The sequence below is a fragment of the Oncorhynchus mykiss genome, chromosome 22, assembly GCF_013265735.2.
Source record: "Oncorhynchus mykiss isolate Arlee chromosome 22, USDA_OmykA_1.1, whole genome shotgun sequence".
NCBI classification, from domain to species: domain Eukaryota; kingdom Metazoa; phylum Chordata; class Actinopteri; order Salmoniformes; family Salmonidae; genus Oncorhynchus; species Oncorhynchus mykiss.
This window is the reverse complement of record NC_048586.1, coordinates 208,780-228,726: the sequence shown is the minus strand read 5'-3', so window position 1 is coordinate 228,726 and position 19,947 is coordinate 208,780. Positions and strand designations below refer to the sequence as shown.

The 19,947-nt window shown below is 41.3% G+C and overlaps 1 protein-coding gene across 8 annotated transcripts; it reads left to right on the top strand.

Annotated features, from left to right (window-relative positions):
* The first annotated feature begins 3,296 nt into the window (after positions 1-3,296).
* Positions 3,297-19,413, top strand: wu:fc50b12 (Death domain-containing protein). Of its 8 annotated transcripts, none has more exons than XM_036959610.1 (5): positions 3,297-4,203; positions 4,426-4,484; positions 6,233-6,268; positions 6,442-6,605; positions 18,261-19,413. In XM_036959610.1, the coding sequence occupies exons 2-5, from the start codon at positions 4,464-4,466 to the stop codon at positions 18,751-18,753; spliced, it is 714 nt and encodes a 237-aa protein (XP_036815505.1). In that variant the 5' UTR covers positions 3,297-4,203; positions 4,426-4,463; the 3' UTR covers positions 18,754-19,413. The 8 variants fall into 8 exon arrangements, with proteins under 8 accessions (XP_036815505.1, XP_036815504.1, XP_036815507.1 ...); XM_021578589.2 differs by lacking the exon at positions 18,261-19,413 and adding an exon at positions 7,226-7,673 and having other exon boundaries at positions 3,310-4,203; XM_036959609.1 differs by having other exon boundaries at positions 3,297-4,484.
* Positions 19,414-19,947: the final 534 nt, after the last annotated feature.

The following is a 19,947-nucleotide window of genomic DNA, read 5'->3' as shown; positions in this document are numbered from 1 at the left end:
TGTAAAGTGAGTGTGGAAGACAATGACAAGCCATTGGGGTCTGACAACTTGGGTGGAAAATTACTGAGGATAATAGTGGACGATATTGCCATATTTGCCTTATCTTCAATCTAAGTCTACTAGAAAGTGTGGGCCCCCTGGCCTTATCAGGGAATCAAAAGTCATTCCGCTACCCAAGAATAGTAAAGCCTTCTTTACTGGCTCAAATAGCCAATAATTCAGCTTGTTACCAACCCTTAGTAAATCTTTGGAAAAAAATGTGTTTGACCAGATACAATGCTATTTTAGTGTAAAATTGACAACTGACTTTCAGTACGCTTATAGGGAAGGACATTCAACAAGCACAGCACTTACATAAATGACTGATGATTGGCTGAGAGCAAATGATGATAAAAAGATTGTGGGAGCCGTTTTGTTAGACTTCAGTAGATCATAGTCTGCTGCTGGAAAAACGTACTGTATGTGTTATGGCTTTGCACCCCCTGCTTTGAGTAAAGCCAGTGTGTCTATGTATGCAAATGACTCAACAATATATACATCAGCTACTATAGCGAGTGAAATCACTGCAAATCTTAACAAAGAGCTGCAGTTAGTTTCAGAATGGAATAAGTTAGTCCTAAATGTTAAAAAAAACTAAAAGCATTGTATTTGGGACAAATCATTCACTAAACCTTAGACCTCAACCAAATCTTGTAATGAATAATGTAGAAATTGTGCAAGTGACTAAACTGCTTGGAGTAATCCTGGATTGTAAACTGTCATGGTCAAAACATATTGATACAGCAGTAGCTAAGACGAGGAGAAGTATGTCCATATTAAATCGCTGCTCTGCCTTCTTAACAACATTATCAACAAGGCAGGTCTTACAGGCTCTAGTTTAGTCGCACCTGGACTACTGTTCAGGTGCAACAAAGAGGGACTTAGAAAAATTACAATTGGCTCATAACAGGGCAGCACTGCTGGCCATTAAAAGTACACAGAGAGCTAACGTTAATAATACGCATGAGAGGAGGAGAGACTGACTTCATAACTACTTGTTTTTGTTGACATGCTGAATTCACTGAGGTGTCTGTTTAAACTACTACTACACAGCTCGGACACCCATGCATACCCCACAAAACATGTCACCAGTGGTCTCTTCACAACCACCAAGTCCAGAACAGACTATGGGAGGCACACAGTACTACATAGAGCCATGACTACATGGAACTCTATTCCACATCAGGTAAATGATGCCACCTGTAGAATCAGATTCCAAAAACAGATAAAAATGCACCTTATAGATACGCACATGCACACACATGCTAGCACACAAACTCTACACACACATACAGTGTAATATTGTTGTGTGGTGGTATTAAACATGTTGTATTGTAGATATAGTGGTGTAATGATGTTATATCTTTAGTTTTATGTGTGATTCAAGTGCCTTAAAACCTCTTAAGGATTAGCCCCTTTTTAAACTTTTCTCCTAAAATGAGGAAACACTTAGAAGTTTATGGAAATGTGAAAGGAATGTAGTATAATATAACACAATAGATCTGGTAAAAGAATATATAATGAATATATAATTTTTTGTACCATCACATTTGAAATTACTCCAGCCCAGGTGCAATTTAGATTTTGGCCACTAGATGGCATCAGTGTATGTGCAACGTTTTAGACTGATCCAATGAACCATTGCATTTCTGTTCAAAATGTTGTATCAAGACTGCTCAAATGTGCATAATTTGTTTATTAATAACTTTTCATGTTCAAAATTGTGCACTCTCCTCAAACAATAGCATGTTATTATTTCACTGTAATAGATTCTGTAAATTGGACAGTGCAGTAGATTAACAAGAATTTAAGCTTTCTGCCAATATCAGATATGTCTATGTCCTGGGAAATGTTCTTGTTACTTACAATCTCATGCTAATCGCATTAGCCTACGTTAGCTCAACCGTCCCGTGGAAGGGACACCGATCCCGAAGAAGACTCCAGGAAAAGAAGCTGCTATTGCGGATCCCTAATAAATACATATAAATACAAAGTAACGTTAGCTAGCGAGCTAGCCAGATAAAGTTAGCTAGCTAACAATACTCTTTAACTTGCAATAAAAATGACTTTCTGAGAAAATTACAAAGTATACTATCTGAAAATGTAGCTAGCTAGTCTCTCTTACCTGTATACATGGATCAATGCTTCTTCCGCTCTGTCAGGGATGCCATGGTTGCCCTTAGTTTTTAGATGGAATCCCAAGACAGGTGTTTTATACAACAACCTGTAGCTATGCTCCTGAGCTCAATTTTGAGTCTCATAGCAAAGAGTCTGAATATTTAGGTAAATATGGTATTTCTGTTTTTCTGTTTAATACATTTGCTGACATCTGTTTTCGCTTTGTCATTATTATTGTGTGTAATGTCATGAGGGGAAAAAAATAATAATACATTTTAGAATAATGCTGTAACATAACAAAATGTGTAAAAAGTCAAGCGGTCTGAATTCTTTCCAAATGCACTGTATTACTTTCACAATGCAACTTGTTTATTATAATATTAATAATAATAATAATAGGCCTTTAAACTTTTACATTCACTGATAAAATATCTTGCCGGTCAAATTTAGTGAATTTTATGTAAACAATATCTGAGACTCCGTGGATGGTGGTCATAGAGCTTTAGATGGTAATTTGATGGTTCCCGGAACAGAAAAGATTTGGAAACGTTGCTCTAAGGTGATTAATGTACTGTAGTAGTTCACCAAAATCCAAGTAATTTACACGTTTATATCTGGTGTTACCAGGCCATTTCTGCCACTTAAGGCAGGTTATTTCTGAAATATAATGGCATATTATTGAAGATCCACTCCTCACAAATACACATTGTTGTTTTTATATATGGCACTGAAAATCCAATGATAATATCTACTTTCCAAATTCTGATTCAGTATTTGGTCGGCCATATTGGATTATGCATCAAGAAAATGTTGGCTAGCTCTTCTAATATCAATTTATTTATGCCTAAGAGCATCTCTAGCAAATTTGATGTTTTTATCTGGCGTGTAACGGTTTCATAAATTTGTCGGTAAGACCCAACTTACAGTGTAGGTAGCTAGCGTGCCAGCTAGCATTGTTGCTATGGGATTGTGCACCTTACATTGTTTTGCTAAGTAGCTAAACAACTAGCTGCTGGTTGATGTTTTCCTTTTTTTCAACCAGGGCAGACAAAACATTCACCTGCACAAACTTTCCACTTAATTTAAAGGAGATATGTTCCTTAAAATGTTTCGTGTAACTGACTTAAAGTTAAGGGATCTTAAAATGTTTCGTGTAACTGACTTAAAGTTAAGGGATCTTAAGATGTTTTATGCAACCAGGCGCAGGAATACATGGTGTTTTATTGTATTACAGTTTAACATTGAAAACTGTAATACAAGTGTCTAAGTAAGTATGGATTTATAGGAATTTATATTTTAAAAGTAGAAGTCCATAGAAGTGTTGGAATTAATTTTATTAACTGTATTTATCAGAACGATTGGCACTTATTTCTAGTACTGTTATTGTTACAGACAAATGATCAGAATTATTTCAGAAAGTGTTGCATTCATAATAGCTCAAATGTAGCTCTGCACCCCTTTCTCTTCATTATCATGACTGTTTACACTGCAGTTCTTTTAATGTTCATACTGAGTAACATTTGCACATATAGGGGAGTTGAGTCTTTTTCTATAACACACTGTGTTGAAAAGGAATGACTGCATTTTACAAAATAATGCCCATTGTCCTACACATTTAAAGGAATTGAATGCGTTCCGTCATGTCTCTTTCCATCATTTGTGAAAACCCTTATTGCTGAAACAAAATAATTATTTTGTTCTATGCTGGAAATCAACAGCAGGGTTGTTTTATGTAAAATAAAAGAGAGAAGAACAGTAATATATTTGAAACAACAGTGGGCTGACATGAAACACGTATGTTTCATTTTAAATTCAATATTTCCCAACTCTAGTTCATATTGTGATAGTTTTGCTCTATATCTTGGCTGTTGGTACTGATCTAATCTGAGTGAACCTCTGCTTACAGTAGTTTACATGGTAGGAGGCCCAATTCTCTGAAATTAATAAGGTGGAACAGAGTCACTGAGGCTAAAAAGCTTAATTTTTAACAGGATTGTATGTTGTTGATGAATCTCTAAGGCAACATTCCCATTGAACAGCTATGAGGTGAGAGAGCCTTTTCAGTTTTATTTTAGATTGTTATTTTCCAGAAATGTCTCAAAAATAGGCTAGTAGCTATTGTTGACTTGGTTGAAAGTACGAAAAAACAGCAAAACAGATAAGCTGGTGAAGACTGAGTAGATATTATTGTTGTATCTTTCTTTTGGGAAAATAGCCCAATAATTTAAGAGCATTCTTTTTGAAATTGTATTGGCAAATCAACGAAAGTGTGGCTGCTGTGCCTTGTGTGGAGCCGAGACGTCACAATGCCAAGTAAAGCACAAGAGGTAAGTCAAAGCGCAAGTTGGAAAGTTTGTTGAGAAAAGCAAAATAGCAGGAAGTTGACTGTACCTGTGTAATGTGGTTTAGAAATTATGCATGTAAATGCTTTTGTAAAAAGCCATGAGCTATTACAAGTCCTTTATAGTCTCATAATGCACAACATGTAATAAAAATATTTATTAAGTACTATTCTACTTGGAAATTCATTTTTTCCCTCCAGGTCATCTTCATTAAAGTTGTTTGATGCAGTTTACCAGCACACTTTGTTTTACTACCAGGGGCGAGAGGTTCAGGTTCATCATAACATTCTTTACCAGAAAGTAGGCCGAGCCTCTTTGAAGTAACTTACTGTAGATCAATTCATTGCTCTCTTTTTTTTTAACAAAAATATAAACGCAACATGCAACAATTTCAAAGATTTTACTCAGTTACAGTTCATATAAGGAAATCAGAAATACATGCCCTAATCTATGGATTTCACATGACTGGGAATACATATTTGCATCTGTTGGCCACAGATACCTTAAAAAAAATAGGTAGGGGCATGGATCAAAAAACAGTCAGTATCTGGTGTGACTGCAACACATCCCTTTCGCATAGAGTTGATCAGGCTGTTGATTGTGGCCTGTGGAATGTTGTCCCACTCCTCTTCAATGGCTGTGTGAAGATGCTGGATATTGATGGGAATTAGAACTAGTTGATCCAGAGCATCCCAGACATGCTCAATGGGTGAAATGTCTGGAGAGTAATGCAGGCCATGGAAGAACTGGGACATTTTTAGCTTCCAGGAATTGTGTACAGATCCTTACATCATGCATTATCATGCTGAAACATGACTGATGGCGATGGATGAATGGCATGACAATGGGCCTCAGGATCTAATCACTGTATGTCTGTGCATTCAAATTGCCATCAAAAAAATGCAATTGTGTTTATTGTTCATAGCTTATGCTATCGCCACCATGGGGCACTCTTTTCACAATGTTGACATCAGCAAACTGCTCGCCCACATGACACAATTTGCATTGACTGCGGTTGTGAGGCCGTTTGGACGTACTGCCAAATTCTTTAAAATATGTTGGAGACGGCTTATGGTACAGAAATTAACATTAAATTATCTGGCAGGAGCTTTGGTGGACATTCCTGTAGTCAGCCTGCTAATTGCATGCTCCCTCAAAACTTGAGACATCTTTGGCATTGTGTTGTGTGACAAAACTGCATATTTTAAAGTGGCCGTTTATTGCCCCCAACACAATGTGTAACGGTCATGCTGTTTAATCAGCTTCTTGGTATGCCACAGCTGTCAGGTGGATGGATTATCTTGGCAAAGGAGAAATGCTCACTAACTGGGACAAAATTTGAGATAAATAAGCTTTCGTGCATTTTTCAGCTCATGAAGCATGGGACCAACACTTTACAAGTTGCGTTTATATTTAGTTTTAGTGTATTTATAAAGCTATTTTACAAAAACTGCGCTGACCTAACATCAATTATTAACCTTTAGACATAAGAGTTACCATACCCAGTCGCAGGGATGGCCAACTCTAGAAATCCCTTCAGTCTCCTCAGAGTTAGGTAAATCAGCTTTTAATTTCTTTGCACCCCATATATGGAACAATCTACAGAGTTTCCGACAACTGGATGTATTGGTGCCTTTCTGGCAGGTTAAAATTATGAATGGGGACCTCTGCTGAGGAATTGATTGTTTTGAATTTTGTGTATTTGTATTATTTTGTCAATTGTGTGCATGCAGGGCTCCCTTGCGACAGGGATCCCTCAACTGACAAAGGTAAATAATAATCAAACAAAGGTTAATCATCACAAATGTAGCCTTCACTTAGTTTTTGTCTGTGGCACACCGTAGCAAAACGTTTTGCAACGAAAAACAGCCGTTTTAACTTTTTTAGATTTCGGTCCCTCAATTCCACCTCCGCCACATTTTGAGCCTATTGTGTTTTCTAGGATGCTGTGATCAACCTGAAGTCTGTCCAGGAGATGTCCAGGGAGCTGGGGTTTGAGTGGACTGTTCTGGCCTACGAGCTGGGCTTCTCCAGGACTGAGGTTCATCAGTTCCATACCACATCCACAGAGAAGACGGTCCAGGCCAGAAGCATGCTAGAGTGCTGGTGAGTGAATGGCCCCGTTTGAATAGCTTTCCAATGCATCCTTCTTTCCTCCTGTCCTTGATATAATCACAGATATAAGATGACTGGATTGGTTGCTTTGACCTATCCATATCTCGTACAGATCTGTGACTAGGAAAGGGGTCAAGGGGATGCATTTTTGGAGGGTTCGAACAGGGCCTCTGTCATGGAATGATTCCCTAATGTAATGTGGAAGAAATGTCTTGTAAAGATCAGACATGAATCTTTATTCTTTGTCAGAGGGGCATTGTCTTTGTTCTACACACAGGTAATACCATAATAGGTTTATATCATAATGTACCCTGTTTAACTCAGCCTATGTCTCAATAGAGGGCTGCAGTGTGTGTGTATAAGAGAGACAGATGATTACTGATCATTCTTGTGCTATTAACGCATGATTGGATTTATTCTGTAAAACAGATGTATTTATGATCAACAGCATAGATACTAACATCACAAGAACAACACTTGAAATGTACATAGTCATAACATTAATTGATTATAGAAAATATTAATTTCCAATGCAGAGACATAATGTTAAACCCTCTTCCCCTCGCTCTATTCCTCTATCAATCTATTCCTGTATCTCCCTCCCATCCCAGGTATGAAAGATCTTGGGACAAGTCCAACAAGACCAAGTTGCTGCAGAACGGTTTGGAGCGTGCCGGGCGCCGCGACCTGGCTGAGAGGCTGCGTTGCCTCCACTGGGGCCACCAGAAATTGAGCCGCAGGGTGGAGCTGCCCTCCGCCTTCCCCTTCCTCATCACTGTCCACAGGACCATCGAGAACCGTGACGGCCTCCGCCGGATCAATGACCTCAGCCGCAGATTCACCTGAGGCATGAGAAAAATATGCCTTGATACACCTGAAAACACATGGACATACAGATATACACATTCTCTAAGCACATGCAAACACACACAGGAAGACATCTATTGATCTATCACTGATGAGATGGATGTCTGTACAGCCACTTCAAATAACTGATTGGATTCACATTCAAAACAGTCTTTGAAAAATATAGACAAATAAACAGATTTTAGATAATGGATTTCAGTGCGTCTTCTTTTTTGAAAACACTGCACTGTCACTACATACCATAAAAAAGTTCAATAAAATTCAGAAAACCGCCAACATGCAGTATTACTGTAAATAGTCAGTAATATATAGCCAGTAATAAATAGCCAGTAATAAATAGCCAGTAATAAATAGCCAGTAATAAATAGCCAGTAATAAATAGTCAGTAATAAATAGTCAGTAATAAATAGCCAGTAATAAATAGCCAGTAATAAATAGTCAGTAATAAATAGCCAGTAATAAATAGCCAGTAATAAATAGCCAGTAATAAATAGTCAGTAATAAATAGCCAGTAATACATAGCCAGTAATAAATAGCCAGTAATAAATAGGCAGTAATAAATAGCCAGTAATAAATAGTCAGTAATAAATAGCCAGTAATAAATAGCCAGTAATAAATAGCCAGTAATAAATAGTCAGTAATAAATAGCCAGTAATAAATAGCCAGTAATAAATAGTCAGTAATAAATAGTCAGTAATAAATAGTCAGTAATATATAGCCAGTAATAAATAGTCAGTAATAAATAGTCAGTAATAAATAGTCAGTAATAAATAGTCAGTAATAAATAGTCAGTAATAAATAGTCAGTAATATATAGTCAGTAATAAATAGCCAGTTATAAATAGCCAGTAATAAATAGCCAGTAATAAATAGTCAGTAATATATAGTCAGTAATAAATAGTCAGTAATAAATAGTCAGTAATATATAGTCAGTAATAAATAGCCAGTTATAAATAGCCAGTAATAAATAGCCAGTAATAAATAGTCAGTAATATATAGTCAGTAATAAATAGCCAGTTATAAATAGCCAGTAATAAATAGCCAGTAATAAATAGTCAGTAATAAATAGCCAGTAATAAATAGTCAGTAATATATAGTCAGTAATAAATAGTCAGTAATAAATAGTCAGTAATAAATAGTCAGTAATAAATAGCCAGTAATAAATAGTCAGTAATAAATAGCCAGTTATAAATAGCCAGTAATAAATAGCCAGTAATAAATAGTCAGTAATAAATAGTCAGTAATAAATAGTCAGTAATAAATAGTCAGTAATAAATAGCCAGTAATAAATAGCCAGTAATAAATAGCCAGTAATAAATAGCCAGTAATAAATAGCCAGCTCTCCATATCGAGGTCAGAGGTAGTTTCTCTGGGTTCAAGTAGTGAACTTCAAAGTATCCTTTCCTCCTGAGGATGTGAAATTAACTCAATTATTTTGAGTTAGCGATCTAGCTAACGACTTCCTCAGGTGTTGAATGAGCACCAAATTAATTTAGCCCATTTGATGTTAGTGCCCAAAAAGATGTAGACAAATACAAAAGTTCAGGAATCCTATTTTGACAGTAAATAAAAGGAACAATTGCCTTACTGTCTAACCCAAAATTCATGAAAATAACTGGTTTAGGTTGCACATCCAAATATAGGACACTCATATTTTCCATTGTCTGACCGCAACAAAATGTTGGTGCAACCAAATCATTGGCTCGTGCCCCAAATTAAATGTTAGTATGCAGCCCTTTGACTATGCTTTCAGACATAGGCTATAATTCACATAATCAATATTATATTTAGGACCATTATGCTCTTACACAATTCTCAATTTGGAAATAGTTATCATGACACAAGGCGAGACCCAGATGCAGACACAGGAGGCAGATGGTTGGAGTCTTACAATGTATAACAATCCAAAGGTCTAGGCAAGAGAATGGTCGTGGACAGGCAAAGGTCAAATCCAGATCAGAGTCCAGGAGGTACAGAGTGGCAGACAGGCTTGTGGTTAAGGCAGGCAGAATGGTCAAGGAAGACGGGTACAAAGTCCAGAAACAGGCAAGGGTCAAAACCGAGAGGACTAGAAAAAGGAGAATAGCAAAAAGGAGTACGGGAAAACCGCTGGTTGACTTGGAAAACATGCAAGACAAACTGGCACAGAGAGACAGGAAACACAGGGATAAATACACTGGTACAGAGAGACAGGAAACACAGGGATAAATACACTGGCACAGAGAGACAGGAAACACAGGGATAAATACACTGGTACAGAGAGACAGGAAACACAGGGATAAATACACTGGCACAGAGAGACAGGAAACACAGGGATAAATACACTGGTACAGAGAGACAGGAAACACAGGGATAAATACACTGGCACAGAGAGACAGGAAACACAGGGATAAATACACTGGTACAGAGAGACAGGAAACACAGGGATAAATACACTGGCACAGAGAGACAGGAAACACAGGGATAAATACACTGGGGAAAATCAGCGACACCTGGAGGGGGTGGAGACAATCACAGGGACAGGTAGAACAGATCAGGCCATGACAAATAGTATTGTTACTAAATTAAATAATGCTATATAAGAACACGTTTTAAAAACTTTTTACAATATGTCTGCGAGTTAGAAGTGAAAGTAATCAAAAAGTACATTATTCCACAGGATTAGGCTACTGATTTGCCTACTTTATTCATCAAGTAGGCTAACTGTAATCAGTAACATCAGCAAACTGCTCTCCCACATGATGCCATACCCGCTGTCTGCCATCTGCCCGGTACAGTTGAAAATGGGATTCATCTGTGAAGAGCATACTTCTCCAGCGTGCCATTGGCCATCAAAGGTGAGTTATAATTCCAAACTACAGTCAGGTCAAGATCCTGGTGAGGACGATGAGCAAGCAGATGAGACGGTTTCTGACAGTTTGTGCAGAAGTTCTTCAGTTGTGCAAACACAGACTTTCAACAGCTGTCCAAGTGGCTGATCTCAGACGATCCTGCAGGTGAAGAAGCCAGATGGAGGTCCAGGCTGGCATGGTTACATGTGGCCTGCGGTTGTGAGGCCATTTGGACGTACTGCCAAATTCTCTAAAACGATTTGGTGGTGGCTTATGGTAGAGAAATGAACATATATTTTCTCTGGCAACAGCTCTGGTGGACATTCCTGCAGTCAGCATGCCAATTACATGCTCCCTCAAAACGTGAAATATCTCTGGCATTATGTTGTGCTGCACATTTTAGAATGGCCTTTTCTTGTCCCCAGCACAAGGTGCACCTGTGTAATGATCATGCTGTTTAATCGATGGATTATCTTGTCAAAGGAGAAATGCTCTCTAACAGGGATGTAAACAAATTTGTGCACAACATTTGAGAAATAAGCTTTTTGATCTTTTCTGGGATCTTTTTGTTCAGTATACATTTTTCAAGTAGGCTTCTTTCAGGTTCTTTCAATCGCATTCAACTCATACTACACCTGTCTGCCTATTTGTCTGTCTTGAGCTATCGCTAGTGAAATTGTATCAACTGGGTCGAGCTCGCTAGCGAGCTTGCAACACTGATTCAACTGGGATCTGGAATCAGGAGGAGACACACAGTTCCAAGAGGAAACCATGAACAAGCTACGTGTTACATCTTCGGTCGTTGTGGGAAAACATTTGTAACTGCTGCTTGCAGTTCTGAGCCAAACTAGATACTAAGGAGATCCTTAGGGATATCGACGAGCATTAACAGCTTTATGTTAAGTAGTGTTAAATCGTACTCCATCGTGGAAAGATCCGGCTACCTCACAAAATAACACTAAACCGACAAAAATAATAAAGACAGATTCATCTACATACAAGGACAATTTACTTACCATTCAGGTAGAGGCTAGTGCTCTAGCTGGAATCCATGAAACACTTGAAAAGTTGTGTGAGGAGGTAGCAGGGCAGAGGGGGAGCTTGGAATTTAGCCAGAGTGAAATTCTCACGCTTCAAGGAGAGAACAAGGCACTCACAGCCAAAGTAAAAACCCTCGATTCCAACATGGATTGTCTACTCAGGTAAAACAGGGTGATGAGGGAGTCGATACTAGATATACAAACCCGAAGTGTCTAATTATCCAGAGGGGAGACTGTAAAGAAGGTTGCATTCCACCGAGTGCACAGAGTTGGAGCTCGGAGTGACAAATCAAATCAAACGTTATTTGTCACATGCGCCGAATACAAAAGGTGTAGACCTTACAGTGAAATGCTTAGTTACGAGCCCTTAACCAACAACGCTTTAAAAAAAATAAGTGTTAAGGTCCTTGTGTAATTGTAATGTGATATTGTACCCCCTAGCTCGATTGTCCATTAGAAGTTAATACTATCACGAATATCCTACCAACGGGACATCAAAAACTGTAACATCTTATGTTTCACGGAATCGTGGCTGAATGATGACATGGATATTCAACTAGCGGGATATGCGCTGCACCGGCAGGATGGAACAGCACACTCTGGTGAGACAGGTGGGGGGGGGGGGGGGGGGGGGGGGGTGCATATTTGTAAACAACAGCTAGTGCACGAAATCTAACGAAGTCTCTAGATTTTGCTGGCCTGAAGTATAATCTTTTTTTTCTATTGGAGGTATTGTATCAAATCTTTTCCATATGTATTATATTCCCTAAATCCCGTAACCACATTTCAAAGGTAGGTACAGTCTCCAATTTCCAATATGAGCCTTTTGGCAAATAGAGTACAAAGAGAGACAGCTTTCCCTTCCTGGTTATTCCCATCAACTGTACCAAACAGAGCAATGGCTCTAGATAAGTAATCAAAAACGAGAGCCCATTAAACATGTAACTTAGGACATGTCCAGAATAAGTGGGTCAACGTCCCCTCATCCTGCTTGCACCTCTCACACAGTGGTGAGGTGTCCGGGAATATTTTATGCAGTTTTACTTTTGAGTAATGTAACCTGTGTATCACCTTAAACTGAACATGGTTGTGTCTGGCATTCACTGAACTGTGGTTTATATTCCTGAGAGCTTCTACCAGTCCTCATCTGAGATTTCTGAACCAAGTTCTTGTTCCCAAGCCCTTTTAGTGGTGTCTGTGGATACCTCTATGTGGGCCTGTAGCACATCATACAGTCTAGAGACCGACCCTTTTGAATGGGGTTTGACAAGGATCAAGTCCTAAAAAAAAAAGTATACCAGTGACTGAGCCTACGAGTTACTAGAAAAGGCCAGCCAACCCTGGTATACAAAGTGTAGTGGTGCGTAAGGGTTTTGCAGTTTAAAATAAATCTCAAAGTGCCATGGTAAAGGGTGTCAATTGATCTCAAACACTGAGCGGAAGCATTCATATATAAAATATCCCCATAGTCTAGTAAAGGCATAAACGTAGCTGATACTAGCCTCCTTCTGGCTTCAAAAGAAAAACAGGCCTAATTCCTAAAATAAAATCCCAATTTCAGCTTCAAGTTTTTGTAAGTTGTTGAATATAAAATATATTTATATATATATAAAATTCCAATATATTTATGAGGTTACAACCTCAATCTCTTTGCCCTGACAGGTGGTAATAGGTGAAAGGTTTAGAGGTCTATGTATTGCTTTAGAAAACACCATTCGTTTAGTTTTGTCAGTATTGAGGATAAGCTTCCATTGACACGAGGTATGTTGAACAGTATAAAAAGCAGTTTGCAAGTTCTGGAAAGCTTGATAACAGTATCATCAGCATAAAAATGAAGTTGCGCATGTAATTGAGTTAGTAAATAAAAAGCTGTTCACTCACAAGGGTTTCAAGTATTTTCACCAGGGGTGACAGCTTTGAGATTGGCCTATAATTATTTAAAAGAGTTGGATCTCCCCCTCTTAAAAGTGGTAGGACAAATGCTGATTTCCAGATCTTTGGAATTTCATTACATTCCAGGGTTGGATTGAACAGATATGTAAGTGGTTCAGCTATGAAATCAGCTGCCAGAATTAAAAAGAAGGGATCCAAAAGATCAGGACCTGCCGGCTTTGTCTGATCTAAGGATTTCAGGGCTTTATGTACCACCTGCACTGATTCATGCACACAGGGTTGAACAGAGACAGAGGACACTGAATCAAACAGCCTACTAGATGATACAAAGTGCTCATTGAAACAATTCAGCATTTCAGTTTTGTCATATACAGCAACATAGTCCTTTAAAACACATGACGGTAATTCATTAACATTACTGTTACCAGACATAGACTTAATAGCCTTCCAAAACTTTCTAGGGTCTGTAACGATTGTCGTCGGGAGAAGGAGAAGAGGACCAAGGTGCAGCATGGGAAGTATTCATAATGCTTTCAATAAATACGAATACTTGAACAAAAAACAACAACAAGCCTCCCGGGAGGCGCAGTGGTTAAGGGTGCTGTACTGCAGCGCCAGCTGTGCCACCAGAGACTCTGGGTTCGCGCCCAGGCTCTGTCGTAACCGGCCGCGACCGGGAGGTCCGTGGGGCGAAGCACAATTGCCCTAGCGTCGTCCGGGTTAGGGAGGGCTTGGTCGGTAGGGATGTCCTTGTCTCATCGCGCACCAGCGACTGCTGTGGCGGGCCGGGCGCAGTGCGAGCTAACCAAGGTTGCCAGGTGCACGGTATTTCCTCCGACACATTGGTGCGGCTGGCTTCCGGGTTGGATGCGCACTGTGTTAAGAAGCAGTGCGGCTTGGTTGGGTTGTGTATCGGAGGACGCATGACTTTCAACCTTCGTCTCTCCTGAGCCCGTACGGGAGTTGTAGCGATGAGACAAGAAAGTAACTACCAAACAATTGGATAACACGAAATTGGGGAGAAAACAGTCTAAAAGTTCACCAAAAAAACACACACACAAAAAAAAAAACAACAACACGAGAAATGAACAGTTCTGCAAGGTGCAACACACACAAAACAGAAAACGACTACCCACAACCCATAGTGGGAAAACAGGCTGCCTAAGTATGGTTCTCAATCAGAGACAACGATTGCCATACTGTGGGATATGTGTCCTTACGAAATTCCTGATTTGGAGGTATCTGAAAAAACGTGTTGTTGGCATGTTGAACTTTCCCTATAATTGTTGAAATGAAGCTAACTGACCATCCATGTATAAATGACCAATTGTTGTGAGCCCCTTCTTCCTCCACTGTGAAAACACCACATCATCCAATGCAGCGTGGAAAGCATGATTCAGGCAAATTGGGCTGTCTATGTAAACAGTGGGTGTTAAGAAAATTCCTCATCTGTTTCCAGATCCTAAGCGTATGACAAATGACTGGGTTAGAGTCATAAGTTGATTTTTTTTGTTGATGGGCTATTAACAAGTGCAGGGAGTGAGGAACGTTGACACGAGGCCTGCTCAATCAAAAGCCATGAAGGCACATCCTTCTGTCTCATCGCAGGTAAACTTTCCCTCCAGAAAGACACAATGTTCAGATTAGCAGCCCAATAATACAGTTTAAAGTGAGGAAGGCCAAAGCCCCGCTCTATATTGTAGTTGCATAAATGCTTCTTTGAAATTCTGGCTGCCTTGTTATCCCATAAAAATGGAGTTACTATTGAATCCAGTTTCTTAAAATAGCTTTGTGGAATGAAATTGGGTAGACATTGGAAGAGGTAAAGAAACCTGGGTAGGACAACCATTTTAATAGCATTTATACGACCAACCAAGGAGATAGGCAGAGTTTTCCCAAAATCTTTATTTTGTTTAAGCTGATATATTTTCATGTCCCAATTCGCTTTCAATAGCTGATCTGTCACTACAAGGCTTGTGAACTTGTCCATCACTGTTCTAAACGGGGTAGATTGCATAAATTACACAAATACAATACATAAATACACAGGCCGTGATATTGGCATCAACTCACTTTTTTGCCAGTTTATCTTGTAGGCAGAGAAGGAGCCAAATGTTTTTATCAAGTTAAGTTAGGGTGGAATAGAAGTTTTAGGCTTGGACAAAAAGAAAAGAACATCGTCTGCATATCGGGAAATGTTGTGCTGTGTGTCCTTTATTTTAACAGAAGCTATATCGGCACATGCCCGATTGCGAGTAGCAAGGGGTTCCATGGCTATAGCGAAGAGAGCAGGCGAAATAGGTCACCGCTGTCGGCACCCCTTGAACAAGCGGAATGACTGCGACATTTCATTTCTTTCTAACTATGAGGATTTCAGGTTTTCGATCATCCACCTGAAGGGAGAGTGGCGGGGGAAAGCTTGTTTCATCTCAGACAGGGGATGAGGAGCACACAAGACTTTGCACTGGACTTTTGAACTCTGGCCGCCGGTGCGGGATGGAATGAACGGGCCCTGATCGACCACTACAGGTGTAGTCTACTCGAGGATGTTCATCGGGAGCTAGCCTGCAGGGACACCGCCCTTACATTTGACCAGCTGGTGGACCTATCCATCCGGCTGGATAACCTGTTGGCCTCCCGTGGACGTCCGGATCGGGGACCGTCAGTTCCATCCCCCAGCACCTCCGATCCAACACCTATGGAGCTAGGAGGTGCTGCTATGAGGGGGACCGGAGGGGGGGCCATTCCTTGCACCACCTGTGGCCGCAGAGGGCACACTGCTGGACGGTGCTGGGGAGGTTCCCCAGGGAGTCGAGTTAGCAGGCAGAGCACTGGTGGATCATCCCAGGTGAGTAGGCAGCCGACTCACATGTTTGTGTTCATAGAATTTCCTGAGTTTTCCCCGCATTCCCAGCATAAGGCGCTAGTAGATTCAGGCGCAGCTGGGAACTTTATTGATCGTTCATTTGCACATAGTTTAGGGATCCCTATAGTTCCTGTTGATATGCCCTTCCCTGTGCACACCTTAGATAGTCGACCATTAGGGTCAGGGCTGATTAGGGAAGCCACCTCTCCCTTATGCATGATAACGCAGGAGGGTCATGAGGAGAGAATTAAACTCTTCCTTATTAATTCTCCTGCATTTCCCGTGGTGCTGGGCCTACCCTGGTTGGCCTATCATGAATCCACTATTTCGTGGCAACAGAGGGCTCTCAAGGGATGGCCACGTAAGTGCTTGGGAAGGTATGTAGGTGTTTCCATCGGTGCAACTACGGTGGAAAGTCCAAACCAGGTCTCCATCGTGCACATCCCCTCTGAATATGCCGATTTGGCTCTCGCTTTCTGTAAAAAGAAGGCGACTCAATTACCACCCCATCGACGGGGGGATTGTGCGATAAATCTCATGGTAGACGCAGCACTTCCCAGGAGTCATGTGTATCCTCTGTCACAGGAGGAGACCGTGGCTATGGAAACATATGTCTCCTCTGGGGCAGGGATACATTCGGCCTTCCACTTCACCTGCCTCGTGGTGTATATTGATGACATTTTGATATACTCCGCTACACGCGCCGAGCATGTGTCCCTGGTGTGCAGGGTGCTTGGTCAACTGTTGGAGCATGACCTGTACGTCAAGGCTGAGAAATCTGTTCTTTCAACAGTCCATCTCTTTCCTAGGGTACCGCCTTTCCGAGTCAGGAGTGGAGATGGAAAGTGACCACCTTTCAGCTCAGCTACGCGGAGCGTAACTATGATGTGGGGGACCAGGAGGTGGGCCATGTTTTTCACCTGTTTTGTTTTCACCCTATCTTACAGACCAGGTTCCCAGAACGCTAAGGCGGACGCACTTCCCTGGATGTATGACACGGAGGAGCGGTCCACGGATCCCACTCCCATAATTCCGGCTTCTTGCCTGGTGGCAAGGTTGGAGGTTGACGCGGACATCGAGCGGGCGTTGAGTACAGAGCCAACCTCTCCCCAGTGTCCAGTTGGACGTACCGTCTGTACGTACCGTCTGCTGTCCGTGACCGTTTGATCTGTTGGGCTCACACGTCACCCTCCTCTGGTCATCCTGGCATTGGTTGGACGGTGCGCTGTCTTAGTGGGAAGTACTGGTGGCCCACTTTAGCTAAAGACTTGAGGGTGTATGTTTCCTACTGCTCGGTGTGCGCCCAGTGCAAGGCACCTAGACACCTGCCCAGAGGGAAATTACAACCCCTACCCGTTCCACAACAGCCGTGGTCACACCTATCGGTGGATTTTGTGACGGATCTTCCTCCGTCACAAGAAAACACCACGATTCTGGTTGTTGTGGATCGGTTTTCTATGTCCTGCCGTCTCATTCCTTTGCCCGGTCTCCCTACGGCCCTACAGACTGTGGAGGTCCTGTTTACACACGTCTTCCGGTACTACGGGGTGCCTGAGTATATAGTGTCTGATCGGGGTCCCCAGTTCATATCTAGGGTCTGGAGGGCGTTCATGGAACGTCTGGGGGTCTCGGTCAGCCTGACCTCAGGGTTCTACCCCGAAGGTAATGGGCAGGTGGAGAGAGTGAACCAGGATGTGGGTAGGTTTCTGCGGTCTTATTGGCAGGACCGGCTGGGGGAGTGGTCGGCTTTCATCCCCTGGGCAGAGATGGCCCAAAACTCCCTCCACCACTCCTCCACTAACCTGTCTCCGTTTCGGTGTGTACTAGGTTATCAGCTGGTCCTGGCACCGTGGCATCAGAGCCAGATCGAGGCACCTGCGATGGATGAATGGTTTCGGCGCTCGAATGAATGGTTTCGGACGCTGCCCATGTACGCCTTCAACGGGCCATCAGGCAACAGAAGGTGAACGCCAACCACCACCGCAGTGCACCAGGAGACCAGAAATCTGTCTCTCGACCCAAAAACTGCCCCTTCGCCTGCCCTGCCGGAAGCTGGGCAGTCTCATGAGGAGACTGAATGTGGTATGTTATAGGTTACAGCTTCCCCCTGATTATCGTATTAACCCCTTGTTCCATGTGTCTCTCCTAAGGCCGGTGGTGGCTGGTCCGCTCCAGCAGTCTGAGGTGCGAGAGGTTCCTCCGCCCCCTCTGGACATCGAGGGGGCCCGGCGTATACTGTGCGAGCCATCATGGACTGCCGAGATCCTGGGTGCCGGTGGAGGACATCCTGGACCCTTCCTTACTGTTGGAATTTCACCGTCTCCACCCAGATCGCCCTGCGCGTCGTCCTTGAGGCCGGTGTCGGCGCGTCGGGGGAGGTACTGTCACGACTTCCACCGAAGTTGGTGCCTCTCCTTGTTCGGACGGCGTTCGGCGGTTGTCGTCACGCCGCTTTTTAGCAGCCACCGATCTACGTTCTTTTTCCATTTGTTTTGTCTTGATTGTACACACCTGGTTCCCATTACGTTACAATTATTTCCCTATTTAACCCTCAGGTTCCCATTATGTTTTGTGCGTGATTGTTCCTTGTTGAGTGTTAGTCTTCTGTATCATGGTGTGTTTTTCCCTGCGTGGAATTTATGATTGTTTATTTTTCGAGTAAAGTACGTTATTTTACTCACTTCTGTGTCCTGCGCCTGACTCCGTCCTCACCTCTGCACACTGACACTTGACAAGTTGGGTCTACTCTTCATTATAAAACAATTGTTTTAATGGTTTAACATCCATCAGAAGCTGCTATCAATTCATGGTGGCTCTGAATAAGTCTTGACGGAGACAGAGCTTGTTTTGCCAAGGAAAGTGAAAAGGACTGAGGGAAAGTCAAATGGAAATACATGGAAAGGAACATGGAAGAACCTCAAAGAACATTGCATTTTCAAGATCATGTAACATCAAACATAACGTCAAAATGGATCTCATATTCCTACCCTGACAGAAAAACCACATGATTTCAACTTACATTTTATGTGAAATCATGTGAAAACATGTTTTGGAACACAACGTGATCACATTTTCACATGTGTAGTTTAATGTAATCACATGTTGCTTTACATGTTATCACATTATCTTCACATAAGATTACAGGAAAACATGTTCACGTGAAATTCATGTGGTTTTTGCATGAACGCCCTGCAGTTCCACACTCAAGGTTCTTAATAATGCTTTAAAATGCACATGTACGATTGTGCATCTGTAATGGGTTGAAAACAAAGTCACTAAAAACAGACACCCATTTATTATTTATCCCCCCCCCCAATGGATCTTTTTACTATTACAGGTATGTAACAGCACTTCAAACATTCAAATATATACACAATATGTAATAACATGCTATTTAACAACTTTGTCAAGATATTATCACGTTAGGAAAGGTTTTGTTTTGGCTTTGTGTCGAACTGAGTGAGAGAAGAACGTGATTTACATTGAGTGAGAGTATATGTTAGCTTGATGCTAGCTGAGTCACAGAGACTATGTTTACTGATGAGTTGACTTGTACTGGATGTTGTCTAGGAGATTATTTTATAAAGAATCAATTTGTTAGGGATTTCTGAGTTGGTTTCACATGTTATTGGTTGTTTTGTGTAAAATTGTGCTCACTAGCTGGTAAACTGGCCGAGCACGCTCAGTCTGGTGGACTTTTAGTGCATACAGTGAGAGAGAGACAATTTTCTGGAGGTGCCCCTATCTTAAAGCTGAATGTATTGTTGGCACTTTTCTATAGAGGTAGCGGTATATAGAAAAACATTCAGTTATTTATGGTTTCATATATAGGTGTTT